Source organism: Neodiprion virginianus, chromosome 2 (assembly GCF_021901495.1).
Source record: "Neodiprion virginianus isolate iyNeoVirg1 chromosome 2, iyNeoVirg1.1, whole genome shotgun sequence".
NCBI lineage: Eukaryota > Metazoa > Arthropoda > Insecta > Hymenoptera > Diprionidae > Neodiprion > Neodiprion virginianus.
In genome coordinates this window covers 9,653,552-9,670,325 of record NC_060878.1, presented here as the reverse complement: position 1 = coordinate 9,670,325, position 16,774 = coordinate 9,653,552, and the positions used below count along the sequence as shown (strand labels likewise).

Genomic DNA, 16,774 nt, shown 5'->3' with positions numbered 1-16,774 from the left:
CACATATTGTTGTATAATATTTCATCGAATCTACTGGGTTAATTTGTTTTCAATCCTGCATTATCGGCATTAAAAATGTGCTGAAATAATCTGTGCGCTCGACGAAAAATTCAGTGAATTGCCGAAGCGTTAAATTAAATTTCGTTTCACATTTTACAAATTTTTTCGCCAATGACAACAGTGGGCTATATTACTTATTATACCTAGGATTGTAAATTGTTATAACATACCTGCAGCAACGACATCTGCAAGCGTTGAGCAATGTCTGGGAAATAAAATACGTTATTTCCGGATATGAAGGGCTTTTATTTCCAGCCGGTTTATATGCGGCCTTAAACAAACGACTTGTCATAAAATACACATGATACATGTATACTATGCCCGTGGTGTCTAAATATTTTAACGGACACAAACCGAGCGAAGGGGCGAACCTAGCAGGGGACAGCAGTCAAGTTTTAATTGGTTAATTAACGCTGGAATAAAATGATACCTTGTAACAATCAACCGTCGCTGGAACGCGTATCAGCCTGACGATGAACAATAGAAAAAAAATAAAAAAGAATCACCCATCGCGGGTGAAATTTTCTCCTCTTTATCGTAATCATAAATTTCTCTATATTACCGGAATTAAATTTCGCGTTCGCTACCATACTTGCGGCGTTTCAATGCTAACGACAATAATAAGGCGTTCGTTGTCTTTTTCATCATACTTTTATGGAATATCATGATTTACCAGCATTCGCAAATCACGTGTCAAAGAACAAGTGCAAATATTTGAATGCCTAAGATGCCTAAACTTTTTAGACCATCGTCGTTCTTCAATTTTTGTTTTCCCGCACTGAGAAAAATTTCATTTGTTACAGTAACTAGAAAAATTCAGTACAACAGGTATCGTTAAAAAAAACTGTTTGAATATTGTTGGAATTACGAAAAACGAGGTACGCCTAACCATTTTGCGCTATTGTCGATCCTTTTTTGGTTATTGCAATGGAAGATCAGTTCGTGAGGTTTACTCTACTTTTTTAGCTAAACAAGACTTTAACGTCAATTTATTGTTCCACAAGCGTTAAATTTTCGCAACAGTCGCAAGAAAATATAGCCAGCAGCGATCGTAATGAGAAAGAATAGCAACGGATATTAGACTTTCCGGTAACAGCTAGAAAAATAATTTTCATTTTGTACCTAGAACTATATTTTTCGATTGTGGTAAGAAATGAAAATAGTTAAGGAATGAGCGGTAACCGGACCTAAAAATTTCTCTCAGTCTGCCATCTGGGATAAGAAATGTGATTGCGCTGTTCGTTGGAGATAAATCTCAAGTACAGGCGAAAAGCTGATCGTGTGTGCGTTTGGAGCGTGATCCATCATCCGCAAGATCCTCACCCTCATCCCGATTCTTGATCTACTTCTAATTGAAATCTCTATATGTACACGTATAATAGGTATGTATAAATATCCTCTACAGCGAATTCGGCGAAATCTTAGGTTGTAATTTATCACCATACACCGGTGGCCTTTCTCGACGATAATCCCTTCCCTGCACGTTCCACGGTCTATTATCTTAATTAAAAGTCAGCCATGCGTACTGTGCGATGCTTATCTTCCGCTGCATACGAATATAGATATACGTATAGTGCATGAATGCGGTTTGCTTTAGGTCGACTTTGATGGGAGGAGACACCATAATATTTGACGATCAAATTGCGCAGTAGGTCAAAATAATGCACGACACCGTCATATGTGTACTTAACGTATTCACAGTACACCAACATATGCACCTAAACCTGAGGTTTGATGATCGAATCACGTATTAATGTTTCATGATAACATTCAGTTCAACAACAGAGCTATAATTTTGCCATATTGTTGCTGCGCGTGTTTCATTCTGCATGTTATCGTGTGAGAGAACTGCTACTGCACTTATGATTAAAACGACATAACGCTTCGCGTGCGTAATTCGAGTTCAATGTCACCGAAGATTTGATTTTACGATAGAATGAAAATTCAATTCGCCGTGGTGCAACCAACGTTTCAATTCAACGTTTTTTTGAAATGACACGCTCTATTTATGTGGATTTTTTTTTTTTTTTTTTTATACAAAACCACTGTTTTATTGCAGACGTATACGATTACAGACTTGGTTTACAACGCGATGCAGTTGAAGTTGAGTACGTACGTTGATTCAATCTATACACAGATATAGGTATGTATAGCTACGGTTAACTGTACGGTAATAAGGCATGACTTATCGTTCATCGCTCGAGTGAGTTGCGCCTGTTTATTAACCATTGAAAAATATTGCACATTATGCACCGTACGCAAATGCCGTGCGTAGATTGTACAGACCACTTCGTGCTAATTCAATTTTAAAACAGTCCGTTTGAACGGAGTAAGTGAGTAATGGCGCTATTGAAATTTGCGATTGATTCATACTGAAAAATGAAAATTACGCCTGAGAGAGAAAAATTTAATCTTTTAAACCGATTGAAAATTAGCAGCGGTTTTAATTTCGTGTTATCGTCTCTGGAATTGGAATCCGTGATCATATTCGCATCACGTAACTATTTTGCAATTCAGACCGTCCAATCAGTTTTTACCGGGCATGACTATAATTGACTTCTTTTGCGTCTGACCGAATCTAAATATCGGTTGTTCTACGCAACACGTTTATTTCCATTGAAATAACGTTCGATGTAAAAGCATCGTCAGAGAAATCTTGAAAACTGTATAAAGATCAGCTCTCTACCTATAAATTTTTAATAATTTCATCAGATAGAGAATGACTTGTATTCATACCATGCATAATTCTTTTCAAAATATCCCAAATATAATTGGAAAGTATTACCGTTCCGATTTACTACTATTTGGAAAGATAAATTAGGCAACACAAATTGATTTGTTTAACATCATTTTATTCACAGTCTTTTTCTTTTCATTTTTCTTACAATTAGTTCCAATGGTTTTAGCTAGCTCGCTATAAAACAAGCTGGACAGACCTGCCGAGAATTCAACTGGGCAAACTATTGTAAGCCCGGGGGAACATTGTTTGTTTAAATAAACGCCCTGTATCAGTTGGCGTGGCCAACTGACTTACCGATCGAAATACCTTGTCCCAATATAAGATAACGGCCCTATTGTTACCGACTAAATCGCCACGAGTATCGACTACCGGCCAAATCCATTTGAAATATTGCTGAGGGCTGATTTCGTGTCCTTTTGCTTGTTTAAAAAGATTACCCGTAGCTGGCTGTGTGTAGCAACGTCATTCATGAATTAGGCGATGATTGACTCTTATCGCACAGCCGGTACACTGCGATGCATAAATATACATATCGCGGAAAGTAACTCGTCCATGGACTTTATAGCCTCAGAAATGCAGGAAATACAAGAATGGTAGCACCTGTGAGAAAGCTGCACAAATTCTGTTACAAAAGAGCGATGCACCATCGAAATTTGAACCTTTCCCGTTCATTTGTTCGTTCAATATATGAAGAATAGGGATGAGTTTACTCAGTCGGTAAAGATATAAAACTGTATACCCTTAAAGTAAATTCGAGGGTAAATTTGCTTGCATTAATCCGGGAACGATCTTTGTCTAATTGTAAAATGATGAACCAATAATTGATCGGACGCAACGTGGAAAGGTCTACGAGGTGCTGAAGTTTTCAATTCATTTGAAAAACTTGTAATCTCTTTTACCGACGCAACGGAATTCCCCATGACGTCATACGCATACCACCTAACAGGTGAGCGCAAGATGGCTACGTTAGGTACACAACTTCAGTTCGCTTCCGTGAGTTGTAGCGTGGGTAGCGTATAAGCTGTCATTTGTCAAGCCAAGCCATCTCTCGAGCACTGTCGGCACGGTGAGTGGGAGGAACGCTCTTACGTTTATCAGAGACCTACTCATCTCTGCGTGTTTCGGTATTTTGCGTTGCATCCACTTCTTCCACCGTAGCTTCGGCCTGTGAAAGAAAAGGTTATGGTACTGATTTGAGTTATTATTCGCCCACGGCGAGCTGGGCCATTAGTCAGTTTGCAGCTGAGGGGGGAAGAGAAGGAGAAGGAGAAGAGCAGTACGCGTGACCTTTGAATGAAATCATGACATTTACTGTATGCAAATGATCGCCAGACGGATGATACAACACGACACAGCAACGCAATCGCAGATCGTCTCGACAGGCCGCCAACAGTTTCGCGCTCCCAGTTATTCGCGGTGTGACTGTGGCGTCGAACCTCGCGGATTCGGAAAATATAACCTGGCCGTTCCCCCGCCCATCTTCACCGTTCTGCCTCTGCTTCTCTAATACGCTTAATACGTATTTTTAAACCTGAATCGTTACGTAAATGTCGAGCAGTGAAACAAACTACGCGAGGCAGGTCCTTCGCCGACGGCAAGAGGAGAAGAGCTGAGAAGAGCCGCGCTTCCTGCCTGAGAGCATCATGATTCGGAGACGTTAAATGAAGCTGAAAAACAGAGAATGGACGCCTCGGACGACGCGAGCGTCGACGCTGAGGGTCCTTTGGACCCCCGCATTCAGGTGAGCCAAACTCGTTCTCATCTCCGACATCTTCTCCACTTTTCCGCTCTCCAGCACGATCAGTCTCATTTGCAACATTGCTTGTCGGAGTCAGGTTAAGTTAGGTTAGGTCAGCCTTTTGTGTTCGCATTTACGAAATTTTCACCGCCGTAAATCGGCGGCTCGCGCTACCTGACACGGCCTGGCACCTTGCCCTACTTCGTTTACATCCCGTGCGTTCATTCTTTCACCTCAACGAATGCTAATCATCTTTCGACCTGCGTTCCGATTTTATTTTCTAAACCCCGTCGATGCTTTCCCCCCTACTTCCCACCTACGATTGTTACTGATAATCTTTTGTGCAAATATTACCGTGCGTCAAGGTGTGTTTAATCATTCATGAGTCACAGGCAGGATGCGTACACGCACACTAATTCCCACGTGTAGACCACGGTATTTAAATTCTAGAAAACATTTCGTCACGTAGGTAACTCGTCGTTCTTTAGTCTCGGCATATTTGTTTGAGTTGCAAATTTTAGTGTAATACTGCTGACGGAAAAAACGCGAGGCGATTTCTTTCTACAAATTGGAATGTATTAAATCGTAGCTCGTGGTTCAATATTTACTCAAAAGAGGGAAATTTGTGGAAACCTTGACTTTTCACTGGAATAACCAATTTATTAACTACTTGTAAGAGTAGACATTTTTCTAATGTCACAACTACATGTTTTAACCACATGTTTCAGTAACAAACATTTTTCGAGCGATGCAGTTTTCACATCACGAAAGATGCATAATGTAGCAATGTTTATGAATACTTGATAACTGAGCTTCTACGCCTTCATTGTGTTATTTTTTTTTTTGTTTTGTTCACTTCTTGATCGAAACTTCACAACTGATGCATACGTGGCATTAATTATCCCATCGCTATAGCTAACAACCACTTCGGTACTTTCAAATAATTGTGATCTAGAAACACGATTCTGCTTCATTGCAGCAGTAGAACAATGCTATAGTACACATAATTGATTGTTTTCTACTTTCAGATCGAATTGGAGAATCTCAACAATTGCACAGACGAAATCAATAAACTAGAAATTGAATTAGATGTAAGTTGGTAAATTATTCATCTAGAAGTAAATGTATAATCGCAAATTTCATATAACGCACATATAGGTGCTAAATAAAACCTTAAAATAACTGGAATCATTGCTTATTACAAATTCTTTTCAATACTATTAATGTCTTTTCCAGGAAGCGCACACAGCATTTCGCCAATTGTTATCAGATTCGACAAGACGATTGAAAGAGATAGCGAATAAAATAGGAACAGGCTGCATAGAGAAAGCAAGATGTTATTACAAAGCATTAGAAGTGGCTCAGCAGGCTCAGGTTTGTAACTATTGTTACAGTTTCTTTTTTGTTTTTTATGAATATTATAATTACAATTTTATAAAATTATTTTAACGAACCAAGCAATTGAAAAATATAAAATTTCCTCATCATGTATTCTAGATACAGTGTCAACGTCAAGCACAGCTCTTCCAGAGGGCTAGCGAAATCCATTCTGCAGCGAAAGAAACCGTCACTTTGGCCGAGGCAGGATTTATTTCGCATCGTCATGAGTGGAACTTTGATCAAGCATGGCAAGACATGCTGAATCATGCAACTATCAAGGTAGGATAAAAGTTTTTTTTTTCACGATAACTCTATCAATTTTCGTCTGAGTTCTTATTAACCTGACACACTTTCATCCCATTACCAGCATTGCCTGTTCTAGATTGAACGTGTTAATAGTTTTCAATGGTAGAAAAAAAATTAGAACTCTCAATTCAACCAACTGTGATAATCGTCAAGAGCTTAGTGCTAATTTCTTCATCGCTGCAGTACATCATTTAACGCAATGTGAATCATTGAATTTTAAAACAGGTCATGGATGCGGAAAATCAAAAAGCCGAATGCGGAAGAGAGCATCTGAGGCGAGCAACTCTCTTTCACGATGCTGAAAAAAAGGTTCAACAGCTTGAGGAGAAACATCGTAGAGCAATAATCAAATCAAAACCGTATTTTGAAATCAGAGCTCAGTGTGACGAGATGCTGGCAACTCAGAAGGCAAGAGTGGAATGTTTGCAGAAGGGAGTTAAAAAAGCGAAAGATACCTATGCCAGAAGTCTCAGAATACTGGAGGACATCAGCAATCAAATTCATCAGCGTAGACGAGACTATGGTACATAATCTATGCAAAATTCTTTGATATTATGCAATTGGTCTTGTCAACGATTTCCGTCATAATTAAGTTTAAACGTGTTAGAAGTCACGATCAAAATTCACCGAGTGACATTTATCCGTGATAATATTCCCTTGTGCAGATAAAAATTAAAATACATGAAAATACCAGGGTATTTAAACAATGATCTGTCTAAATTTGTTCGTAATTGGGCTCTTAGAGTGTTTTCATTGAAAATTACGCATAATTCGTAAAAAAAATTTCAGATATGACCAAGGGGCCGAGAGAACCTGGTGTTGGTGCTGAGCTTATAAGTCCGACGGCAAGTTTAAGTTATGAAGCTGAATTGGATAAATTGAGCTTAAGCAGGATAAACTCTTTAGCCAGCAGTGAACCAGACATCGATGAAAGAACTCGGGACTTCGAGGTGGCTACTCAACTTACTAATCAACTCTAATATCAGCTATGAAATTACTGGTCAATTATTCTAAAATATCTTTCATTTCATTGCAGGATGTTGACGACTTGAAACAACGAATGGAACAACTCAGTACTCGTTCTGTCGATGGAAGCGAGTCTAATTCGAGTCAATGGGAGTTGGAGTTACAGGCCAGTGTTGAGAGGCTTAATACCTTACCCATTAGAAAGCTAAATTCCTTTACCACAGATGAAGTGAGTAAAGACTTTGGTGACTTTAAGTTCAGTGAAAGCGGCCTAGTGTCTGATGATAACTGTTGTCAAATTTCGCCTCAAGTTCAAAGGTCACGGAACAATTACGATAACGAATCTAGAATATCATTCAATCACGGGTTAACCACTGTTAAAAGACCTTTAGAACGAACGGACTCGGCGATATGTTATAAAGATTGGCACTCAATGGCTGAGCAAACGACTAATTCAAGTTCGATCTCATCTGAAACTCCTTCGAAAACTCAAAATACCCTTTCAGCTTCATTGAACAATGACGTCGAAAGTGAAAATTGTCCGATTAGTCGACAAGAAGGTACTGCAGACAATGTTGAAAAACGTGATGGGCCGAGTGGCATGGATTCGCAAAACATCAACCTAACTTATGCGAAAAAGAAAATTTCAGTGGATCTGTCGAATTTGGAAATAGATGACATCACTGAATCGAATTTCGAAAACCTATTAAATTCTCAAAGCGATGAAAATGTTGTAAGATCGTTGGGATTGCGTAAAGAAAAGTGTAATTCGAAAAATGATTGCGAAGAAATGTTCCATTTTAGCAAATGTGATGGCACCCATTCTAAGCTTAAAAATAATGTTCATCAATTGAATGAAAATCGTATCAGTAATGATAAAAGTAAGCTTGGATATAACAGTTCAAGCTCTACTCCTGTCAAGCGTCGACTAACGTCTAAATTAGAGATAGCTAAATCTTGTGAAAATAGCTTGAACAGAGATTTCGTGGAGTGTCCAAGAACTAAAAGGCCAAGTTCGAAAACTTCAAGTGTCAGAGAACTTCCGCTGCTATCACTTATTCAAAGATTTCCAGAAACGCAATTTTCTAGAGACAAAAGTTGCAGCCTGACGAACTTGGCTGAAAACCATAGTTTTACAACTTTTCCGGGTGGTTCAAATTTTTGAAAATATTTACTTTGTGATGAAGAGCACCTCCATGCCCTGACCATAACTATAAATTGTGATGAAACAAAATGAAAAGTTGCATTCAATTCGTAAAATATTTTTGTTTTTTTATCCGCGCTAACATCGAACTTTTAACATTTTACACTTTTAACATAGATGTGAATCGTGTTTCATTTTGTTCATTTAATTCATTCACCTGTAAAAATTTAAATAATATGGGGTTGTGATAGTTCAAATTTCTACTGATTCTTTCAATTTTACACTTGTAAGACAAGAATATAATTCTCTTACTGGGAATAGATGAAAATTGAGCACAAATGTACTGGGGTAACCGGCCTAAATGATATTATTTTTCATGGAAAATAACTATTGTGCCAAGTTTAGGAGTTTGTCTCTCGAAACTAAAACTTACAGATCTAGGTTGAGTGTGAATGCAATTATTTAAATAAGTACTGTCTTATACATACATACGTGTAGATTAATATTTTTACCTGCAATGCTTGGGAAAAAAAAGAAAAACCTTAAACGCGAGATCGTGAGGTCATTAAGTTATTTCGCCCTGTAATATAACAAACTTTTTAAAATGTAATACGACGATTCAGACATAATATTTAATTAATCATACCTACGGTCGAAATAACTGAAATAATTGTAAGATAATGTTGAACTTGGAATATCTCATCCTATGATCGAGAACAACATATAAATCAATTTTACCCAGATCAAAGGACTTTAGGTTATATATAAACAAAGTCGTGGGTAAATTACTCATCAATCGAGGCTCAATTTTTCCTAATACTTACACTAAACGAACTCAACTATATTTCAGTAGTGCCTCACGTCGATAACACGGGTACTGAAACAGTACAATTTTTGCCCATATTTTAACAAAGAGAATTGTTTTTATTATATTTCAAAGATTTTAATGCTTTAGCGTATGCTAAAAAAGGCCTTAAGGCCGATTAACAACACTTGCCAATATCCTAACATGTTCTTAGCAAATCTAAGCCTTCTGTTCAATGTTTTATCATGTTTAGTTCATCTTGTTATTTCGTTTTTCACATTGTAAATACGAATCAATTAGAAAATATGTATCTATGCCTAGTATAGACATGTATATAGCATAATAGAAAAGAAAATGTAATTAATGCGATATAATAAGTACCGATCACGAATCATTGCATGAGTTATAGAAATACGCAAAAATTGAAATGGATTTGTAATACTAGAACATTCACCAATAGATTTGTACATTCAGTAGCTCACTGTATTAATTTCTGTACTCTTTAATCGAACCGATGCGTAGAGTAAAGTAAACACCAACCTTCGTTGCTCAAGGATAAGATATTTTATTACATTATGTGTGGATTTAACGATTTTTTTTTTTTTTCATTAAAACAGGCAATTCTTCATGACTTTTAGTTGCATTTTTTGCAAAATATCAGTACCTTCATATTCATAATGATACAGCTGTAGATACGTTTCGATAATTTTTGGTCCAAGTATGGATAGTGACATGATATAGATGTATTTTTTATTAAACGACAGTGGTTGTATTTCGTTTGTACGAAACTAATTTTTAAAAAACAGCGTGATGATAAAAGATTTAATGAGTAATAAGCATAATATTATATACCATTATCTATACCAATAATCCATGTAAAGACGCAGTTTTATCATCCTCATTCATGATGACTACATTCAAGATAGCTCATAATGCTCACTAAATTTGTAATTTTAATGTTACACTTAGCCCTATTGTACATGTTGAATAAGAGTTATGATACTAAAAAATTCTCCGACTAGTCTTCTATCATCCTAGAAAATTCATGATTTTTACAGATGATGCTACTGTGTGTCTCTAGTACAGGCTAGACAGTGGGTTTCCTTTTTCCTTAATCGTACCCTATTTTTTTTTTCTTTCCTTACGAGCACTCTGAATCTTGAGGTGTCTCATGGTATTCGACTGAAGGTCAGATTTTGGCCAAAGCCGATTGACCGACCCTAGCCAAAGCCAAACCCGAAACTTTGATGAGACATTTTATGATGACACTGGCTAGAAACCATAGTGATATCGATGAAGGTTGTGTCAGAATTATTTGGTATTATGCATGTTCGTAGTGATAAGAGAAGTACTCGATTTAGATATTTATTTCTTTATTGAGATAAAATAAGATATCAGTACCTATACCGGCACGAAACTCGCGCACGTTTGTACGAGTTTGTCCGTTTTCGGCGGCTGATGAAGAATTTCGACTTCCGGCGAACCTTCGGCTGATTTTTGGCAAAAGCAGATTTTCCGGCCGAAGATGCTCTTTTTAGCCAATGACGTCCTGAGCCGAAGTCAATTCCGAAGTACTGTCGAACGTTAAAGAGTACCCGAGAGCACTCTGTTTCCCCCGACGTCACCCATATTTTTGCCTCTCTGTTGCTTTTTCTACTTAGGCTGGTATTATGATTGACGATTAGAACAATGAATTTGAATCTTCGGAACGTTGTTGTACATCGTAATTCGGTATTTTTCGAATGTTTTCTTTATCTTGTGAAAGAAAGTTTGATGAGTTCGATTATTACTGGTGAACATTCTTTCATGCACCATTCCGACGTAATTTTGCGAGAGAAATCAATTGGGCGCAGTCCCAATACGCTGAGATCAACGCATCAGAAGTTGCAGCCGAAAAACGAGAACCTGTGTTTTCGACATTTTTCAGCTGGTGCTTTTTCCTTCGTAACTTCTCTCCTGTTGATCCCACGCTATTTTCGCTGCGTTTTCTGAGTTTCAGGGAGTCTAATTAGTCGGGAAAGGGTCATTTAAATCAAATCTGAAACCTAAAATTTTTCGACCAAAAAAAAAGCAAGGCTAACCCCTTTGCATTTTTGGCGAAAATTTTCGCGATTTTAAAAAGTGCTGGAATAAATTCTTTCATGCACCATTCCGACGTAATTTTGCGAGAGAAATCGATTGGGCGCAGTCACAATACGCTGCGATCAACGCATCAAGAGTTACAGCCGAAAAACGAGAACCTGTGTTTTCGACATTTCTCAGCTGGTGCTTTTTCCTTCGTAACTTCTCTCCTGTTGATCCCACGCTGTTTTCGGTGCGTTTTCTGAGTTTCAGGGAGTCTAAATAGTCGGGAAAGGGTCATTTAAATTGAATCTGAAACCTAAAATTTTTCGGCCAAAAAAAAAGCAAGGCTAACCCCTTTGCATTTTTGGCGAAAATTTTTGCGGATTTAAAAAGTGCTGGAATAAATTCTTTCATGCACCATTCCGACGTAATTTTGCGAGAGAAATCGATTGGGCGCAGTCACAATACGCTGCGATCAACGCATCAAGAGTTACAGCCGAAAAACGAGAACCTGTGTTTTCGACATTTTTCAGCTGGTGCTTTTTCCTTCGTAACTTCTCTCCTGTTGATCCCACGCTGTTTTCGGTGCGTTTTCTGAGTTTCAGGGAGTCTAAATAGTCGGGAAAGGGTCATTTAAATTGAATCTGAAACCTAAAATTTTTCGGCCAAAAAAAAAGCAAGGCTAACCCCTTTGCATTTTTGGCGAAAATTTTCGCGATTTCGAAAAGTGCTGGAATAAATTCTTTCATGCACCATTCCGACGTAATTTTGCGAGAGAAATCGATTGGGCGCAGTCACAATACGCTGCGATCAACGCATCAAGAGTTACAGCCGAAAAACGAGAACCTGTGTTTTCGACATTTTTCAGCTGGTGCTTTTTCCTTCGTAACTTCTCTCCTGTTGATCCCACGCTGTTTTCGGTGCGTTTTCTGAGTTTCAGGGAGTCTAAATAGTCGGGAAAGGGTCATTTGAATTGAATCTGAAACCTAAAATTTTTCGGCCAAAAAAAAAGCAAGGCTAACCCCTTTGCATTTTTGGCGAAAATTTTCGCGATTTCGAAAAGTGCTGGAATAAATTCTTTCATGCACCATTCCGACGTAATTTTGCGAGAGAAATCGATTGGGCGCAGTCACAATACGCTGCGATCAACGCATCAAGAGTTACAGCCGAAAAACGAGAACCTGTGTTTTCGACATTTTTCAGCTGGTGCTTTTTCCTTCGTAACTTCTCTCCTGTTGATCCCACGCTGTTTTCGGTGCGTTTTCTGAGTTTCAGGGAGTCTAAATAGTCGGGAAAGGGTCATTTGAATTGAATCTGAAACCTAAAATTTTTCGGCCAAAAAAAAAGCAAGGCTAACCCCTTTGCATTTTTGGCGAAAATTTTCGCGATTTCGAAAAGTGCTGGAATAAATTCTTTCATGCACCATTCCGACGTAATTTTGCGAGAGAAATCGATTGGGCGCAGTCACAATACGCTGCGATCAACGCATCAAGAGTTACAGCCGAAAAACGAGAACCTGTGTTTTCGACATTTTTCAGCTGGTGCTTTTTCCTTCGTAACTTCTCTCCTGTTGATCCCACGCTGTTTTCGCTGCGTTTTCTGAGTTTCAGGGAGTCTAATCAGTCGGGAAAGAGTCATTAAAATTGAATCTGAAACTTCAAATTTTTCGGCCAAAAAAAAAGCAAGGCTAACCCCTTTGCATTTTTGGCGAAAATTTTTGCGGATTTAAAAAGTGCTGGAATAAATTCTTTCATGCACCATTCCGACGTAATTTTGCGAGAGAAATCGATTGGGCGCAGTCACAATACGCTGCGATCAACGCATCAAGAGTTACAGCCGAAAAACGAGAACCTGTGTTTTCGACATTTTTCAGCTGGTGCTTTTTCCTTCGTAACTTCTCTCCTGTTGATCCCACGCTATTTTCGCTGCGTTTTCTGAGTTTCAGGGAGTCTAATTAGTCGGGAAAGGGTCATTTAAATCAAATCTGAAACCTAAAATTTTTCGACCAAAAAAAAAGCAAGGCTAACCCCTTTGCATTTTTGGCGAAAATTTTCGCGATTTTAAAAAGTGCTGGAATAAATTCTTTCATGCACCATTCCGACGTAATTTTGCGAGAGAAATCGATTGGGCGCAGTCACAATACGCTGCGATCAACGCATCAAGAGTTACAGCCGAAAAACGAGAACCTGTGTTTTCGACATTTTTCAGCTGGTGCTTTTTCCTTCGTAACTTCTCTCCTGTTGATCCCACGCTATTTTCGCTGCGTTTTCTGAGTTTCAGGGAGTCTAATTAGTCGGGAAAGGGTCATTTAAATCAAATCTGAAACCTAAAATTTTTCGACCAAAAAAAAAGCAAGGCTAACCCCTTTGCATTTTTGGCGAAAATTTTCGCGATTTTAAAAAGTGCTGGAATAAATTCTTTCATGCACCATTCCGACGTAATTTTGCGAGAGAAATCGATTGGGCGCAGTCACAATACGCTGCGATCAACGCATCAAGAGTTACAGCCGAAAAACGAGAACCTGTGTTTTCGACATTTTTCAGCTGGTGCTTTTTCCTTCGTAACTTCTCTCCTGTTGATCCCACGCTGTTTTCGCTGCGTTTTCTGAGTTTCAGGGAGTCTAATCAGTCGGGAGAGAGTCATTCAAATTGAATCTGAAACTTCAAATTTTTCGGCCAAAAAAAAAGCAAGGCTAACCCCTTTGCATTTTTGGCGAAAATTTTTGCGGATTTAAAAAGTGCTGGAATAAATTCTTTCATGCACCATTCCGACGTAATTTTGCGAGAGAAATCGATTGGGCGCAGTCACAATACGCTGCGATCAACGCATCAAGAGTTACAGCCGAAAAACGAGAACCTGTGTTTTCGACATTTTTCAGCTGGTGCTTTTTCCTTCGTAACTTCTCTCCTGTTGATCCCACGCTGTTTTCGGTGCGTTTTCTGAGTTTCAGGGAGTCTAAATAGTCGGGAAAGGGTCATTTAAATTGAATCTGAAACCTAAAATTTTTCGGCCAAAAAAAAAGCAAGGCTAACCCCTTTGCATTTTTGGCGAAAATTTTCGCGATTTCGAAAAGTGCTGGAATAAATTCTTTCATGCACCATTCCGACGTAATTTTGCGAGAGAAATCGATTGGGCGCAGTCACAATACGCTGCGATCAACGCATCAAGAGTTACAGCCGAAAAACGAGAACCTGTGTTTTCGACATTTTTCAGCTGGTGCTTTTTCCTTCGTAACTTCTCTCCTGTTGATCCCACGCTGTTTTCGCTGCGTTTTCTGAGTTTCAGGGAGTCTAATCAGTCGGGAAAGAGTCATTCAAATTGAATCTGAAACTTCAAATTTTTCGGCCAAAAAAAAAGCAAGGCTAACCCCTTTGCATTTTTGGCGAAAATTTTTGCGGATTTAAAAAGTGCTGGAATAAATTCTTTCATGCACCATTCCGACGTAATTTTGCGAGAGAAATCGATTGGGCGCAGTCACAATACGCTGCGATCAACGCATCAAGAGTTACAGCCGAAAAACGGGAACCTGTGTTTTCGACATTTTTCAGCTGGTGCTTTTTCCTTCGTAACTTCTCTCCTGTTGATCCCACGCTATTTTCGCTGCGTTTTCTGAGTTTCAGGGAGTCTAATTAGTCGGGAAAGGGTCATTTAAATCAAATCTGAAACCTAAAATTTTTCGACCAAAAAAAAAGCAAGGCTAACCCCTTTGCATTTTTGGCGAAAATTTTCGCGATTTTAAAAAGTGCTGGAATAAATTCTTTCATGCACCATTCCGACGTAATTTTGCGAGAGAGATCGATTGGGCGCAGTCACAATACGCTGCGATCAACGCATCAAGAGTTACAGCCGAAAAACGAGAACCTGTGTTTTCGACATTTTTCAGCTGGTGCTTTTTCCTTCGTAACTTCTCTCCTGTTGATCCCACGCTGTTTTCGCTGCGTTTTCTGAGTTTCAGGGAGTCTAATCAGTCGGGAAAGAGTCATTCAAATTGAATCTGAAACTTAAAATTTTTCAGCCAAAAAAAAAGCAAGGCTAACCCCTTTGCATTTTTGGCGAAAATTTTCGCGATTTTAAAAAGTGCTGGAATAAATTCTTTCATGCACCATTCCGACGTAATTTTGCGAGAGAAATCGATTGGGCGCAGTCACAATACGCTGCGATCAACGCATCAAGAGTTACAGCCGAAAAACGAGAACCTGTGTTTTCGACATTTTTCAGCTGGTGCTTTTTCCTTCGTAACTTCTTTCCTGTTGATCCCACGCTGTTTTCGCTGCGTTTTCTGAGTTCCTGGGTGTCCGATTGGTCAGAAAACGGTCATTTAAATCAAATCTGAAACCTAAAATTTTTCGACCAAAAAAAAAGCAAGGCTAACCCCTTTGCATTTTTGGCGAAAATTTTCGCGATTTTAAAAAGTGCTGGAATAAATTCTTTCATGCACCATTCCGACGTAATTTTGCGAGAGAAATCGATTGGGCGCAGTCACAATACGCTGCGATCAACGCATCAAGAGTTACAGCCGAAAAACGAGAACCTGTGTTTTCGACATTTTTCAGCTGGTACTTTTTCCTTCGTAACTTCTCTCCTGTTGATCCCACGCTGTTTTCGGTGCGTTTTCTGAGTTTCAGGGAGTCTAAATAGTCGGGAAAGGGTCATTTAAATTGAATCTGAAACCTAAAATTTTTCGGCCAAAAAAAAAGCAAGGCTAACCCCTTTGCATTTTTGGCGAAAATTTTTGCGGATTTAAAAAGTGCTGGAATAAATTCTTTCATGCACCATTCCGACGTAATTTTGCGAGAGAAATCGATTGGGCGCAGTCACAATACGCTGCGATCAACGCATCAAGAGTTACAGCCGAAAAACGAGAACCTGTGTTTTCGACATTTTTCAGCTGGTACTTTTTCCTTCGTAACTTCTCTCCTGTTGATCCCACGCTGTTTTCGCTGCGTTTTCTGAGTTTCAGGGAGTCTAATCAGTCGGGAAAGAGTCATTCAAATTGAATCTGAAACTTCAAATTTTTCGGCCAAAAAAAAAGCAAGGCTAACCCCTTTGCATTTTTGGCGAAAATTTTTGCGGATTTAAAAAGTGCTGGAATAAATTCTTTCATGCACCATTCCGACGTAATTTTGCGAGAGAAATCGATTGGGCGCAGTCACAATACGCTGCGATCAACGCATCAAGAGTTACAGCCGAAAAACGAGAACCTGTGTTTTCGACATTTTTCAGCTGGTGCTTTTTCCTTCGTAACTTCTCTCCTGTTGATCCCACGCTGTTTTCGGTGCGTTTTCTGAGTTTCAGGGAGTCTAAATAGTCGGGAAAGGGTCTTTTAAATTGAATCTGAAACCTAAAATTTTTCGGCCAAAAAAAAAGCAAGTTTAACCCCTTTGCATTTTTGGCGAAAATTTTCGCGATTTCGAAAAGTGCTGGAATAAATTCTTTCATGCACCATTCCGACGTAATTTTGCGAGAGAAATCGATTGGGCGCAGTCACAATACGCTGCGATCAACGCATCAAGAGTTACAGCCGAAAAACGAGAACCTGTGTTTTCGACATTTTTCAGCTGGTGCTTTTTC

General features: G+C 38.8%; 1 protein-coding gene across 1 annotated transcript; it reads left to right on the top strand.

The window, feature by feature from the left end:
* Positions 1–3,936: 3,936 nt before the first annotated feature.
* Positions 3,937–10,151, top strand: LOC124297491 (uncharacterized). Its single transcript, XM_046748590.1, has 7 exons — positions 3,937–4,541; positions 5,567–5,629; positions 5,775–5,912; positions 6,036–6,197; positions 6,450–6,747; positions 7,014–7,174; positions 7,261–10,151. The coding sequence occupies exons 1-7, from the start codon at positions 4,482–4,484 to the stop codon at positions 8,353–8,355; spliced, it is 1,977 nt and encodes a 658-aa protein (XP_046604546.1). The 5' UTR covers positions 3,937–4,481; the 3' UTR covers positions 8,356–10,151.
* Positions 10,152–16,774: the final 6,623 nt, after the last annotated feature.

Coding starts and splice junctions, on each gene's coding strand:
- LOC124297491 (XM_046748590.1), top strand. CDS start 4,482: ATGGACGCCTCGGACGACGCGAGCGTCGACGCTGAGGGTCCTTTGGAC. Junction 6,198..6,449: donor TGAATCATGCAACTATCAAG/GTAGGATAAAAG, acceptor ATTTTAAAACAG/GTCATGGATGCGGAAAATCA. Junction 6,748..7,013: donor TCAGCGTAGACGAGACTATG/GTACATAATCTA, acceptor AAAAAATTTCAG/ATATGACCAAGGGGCCGAGA.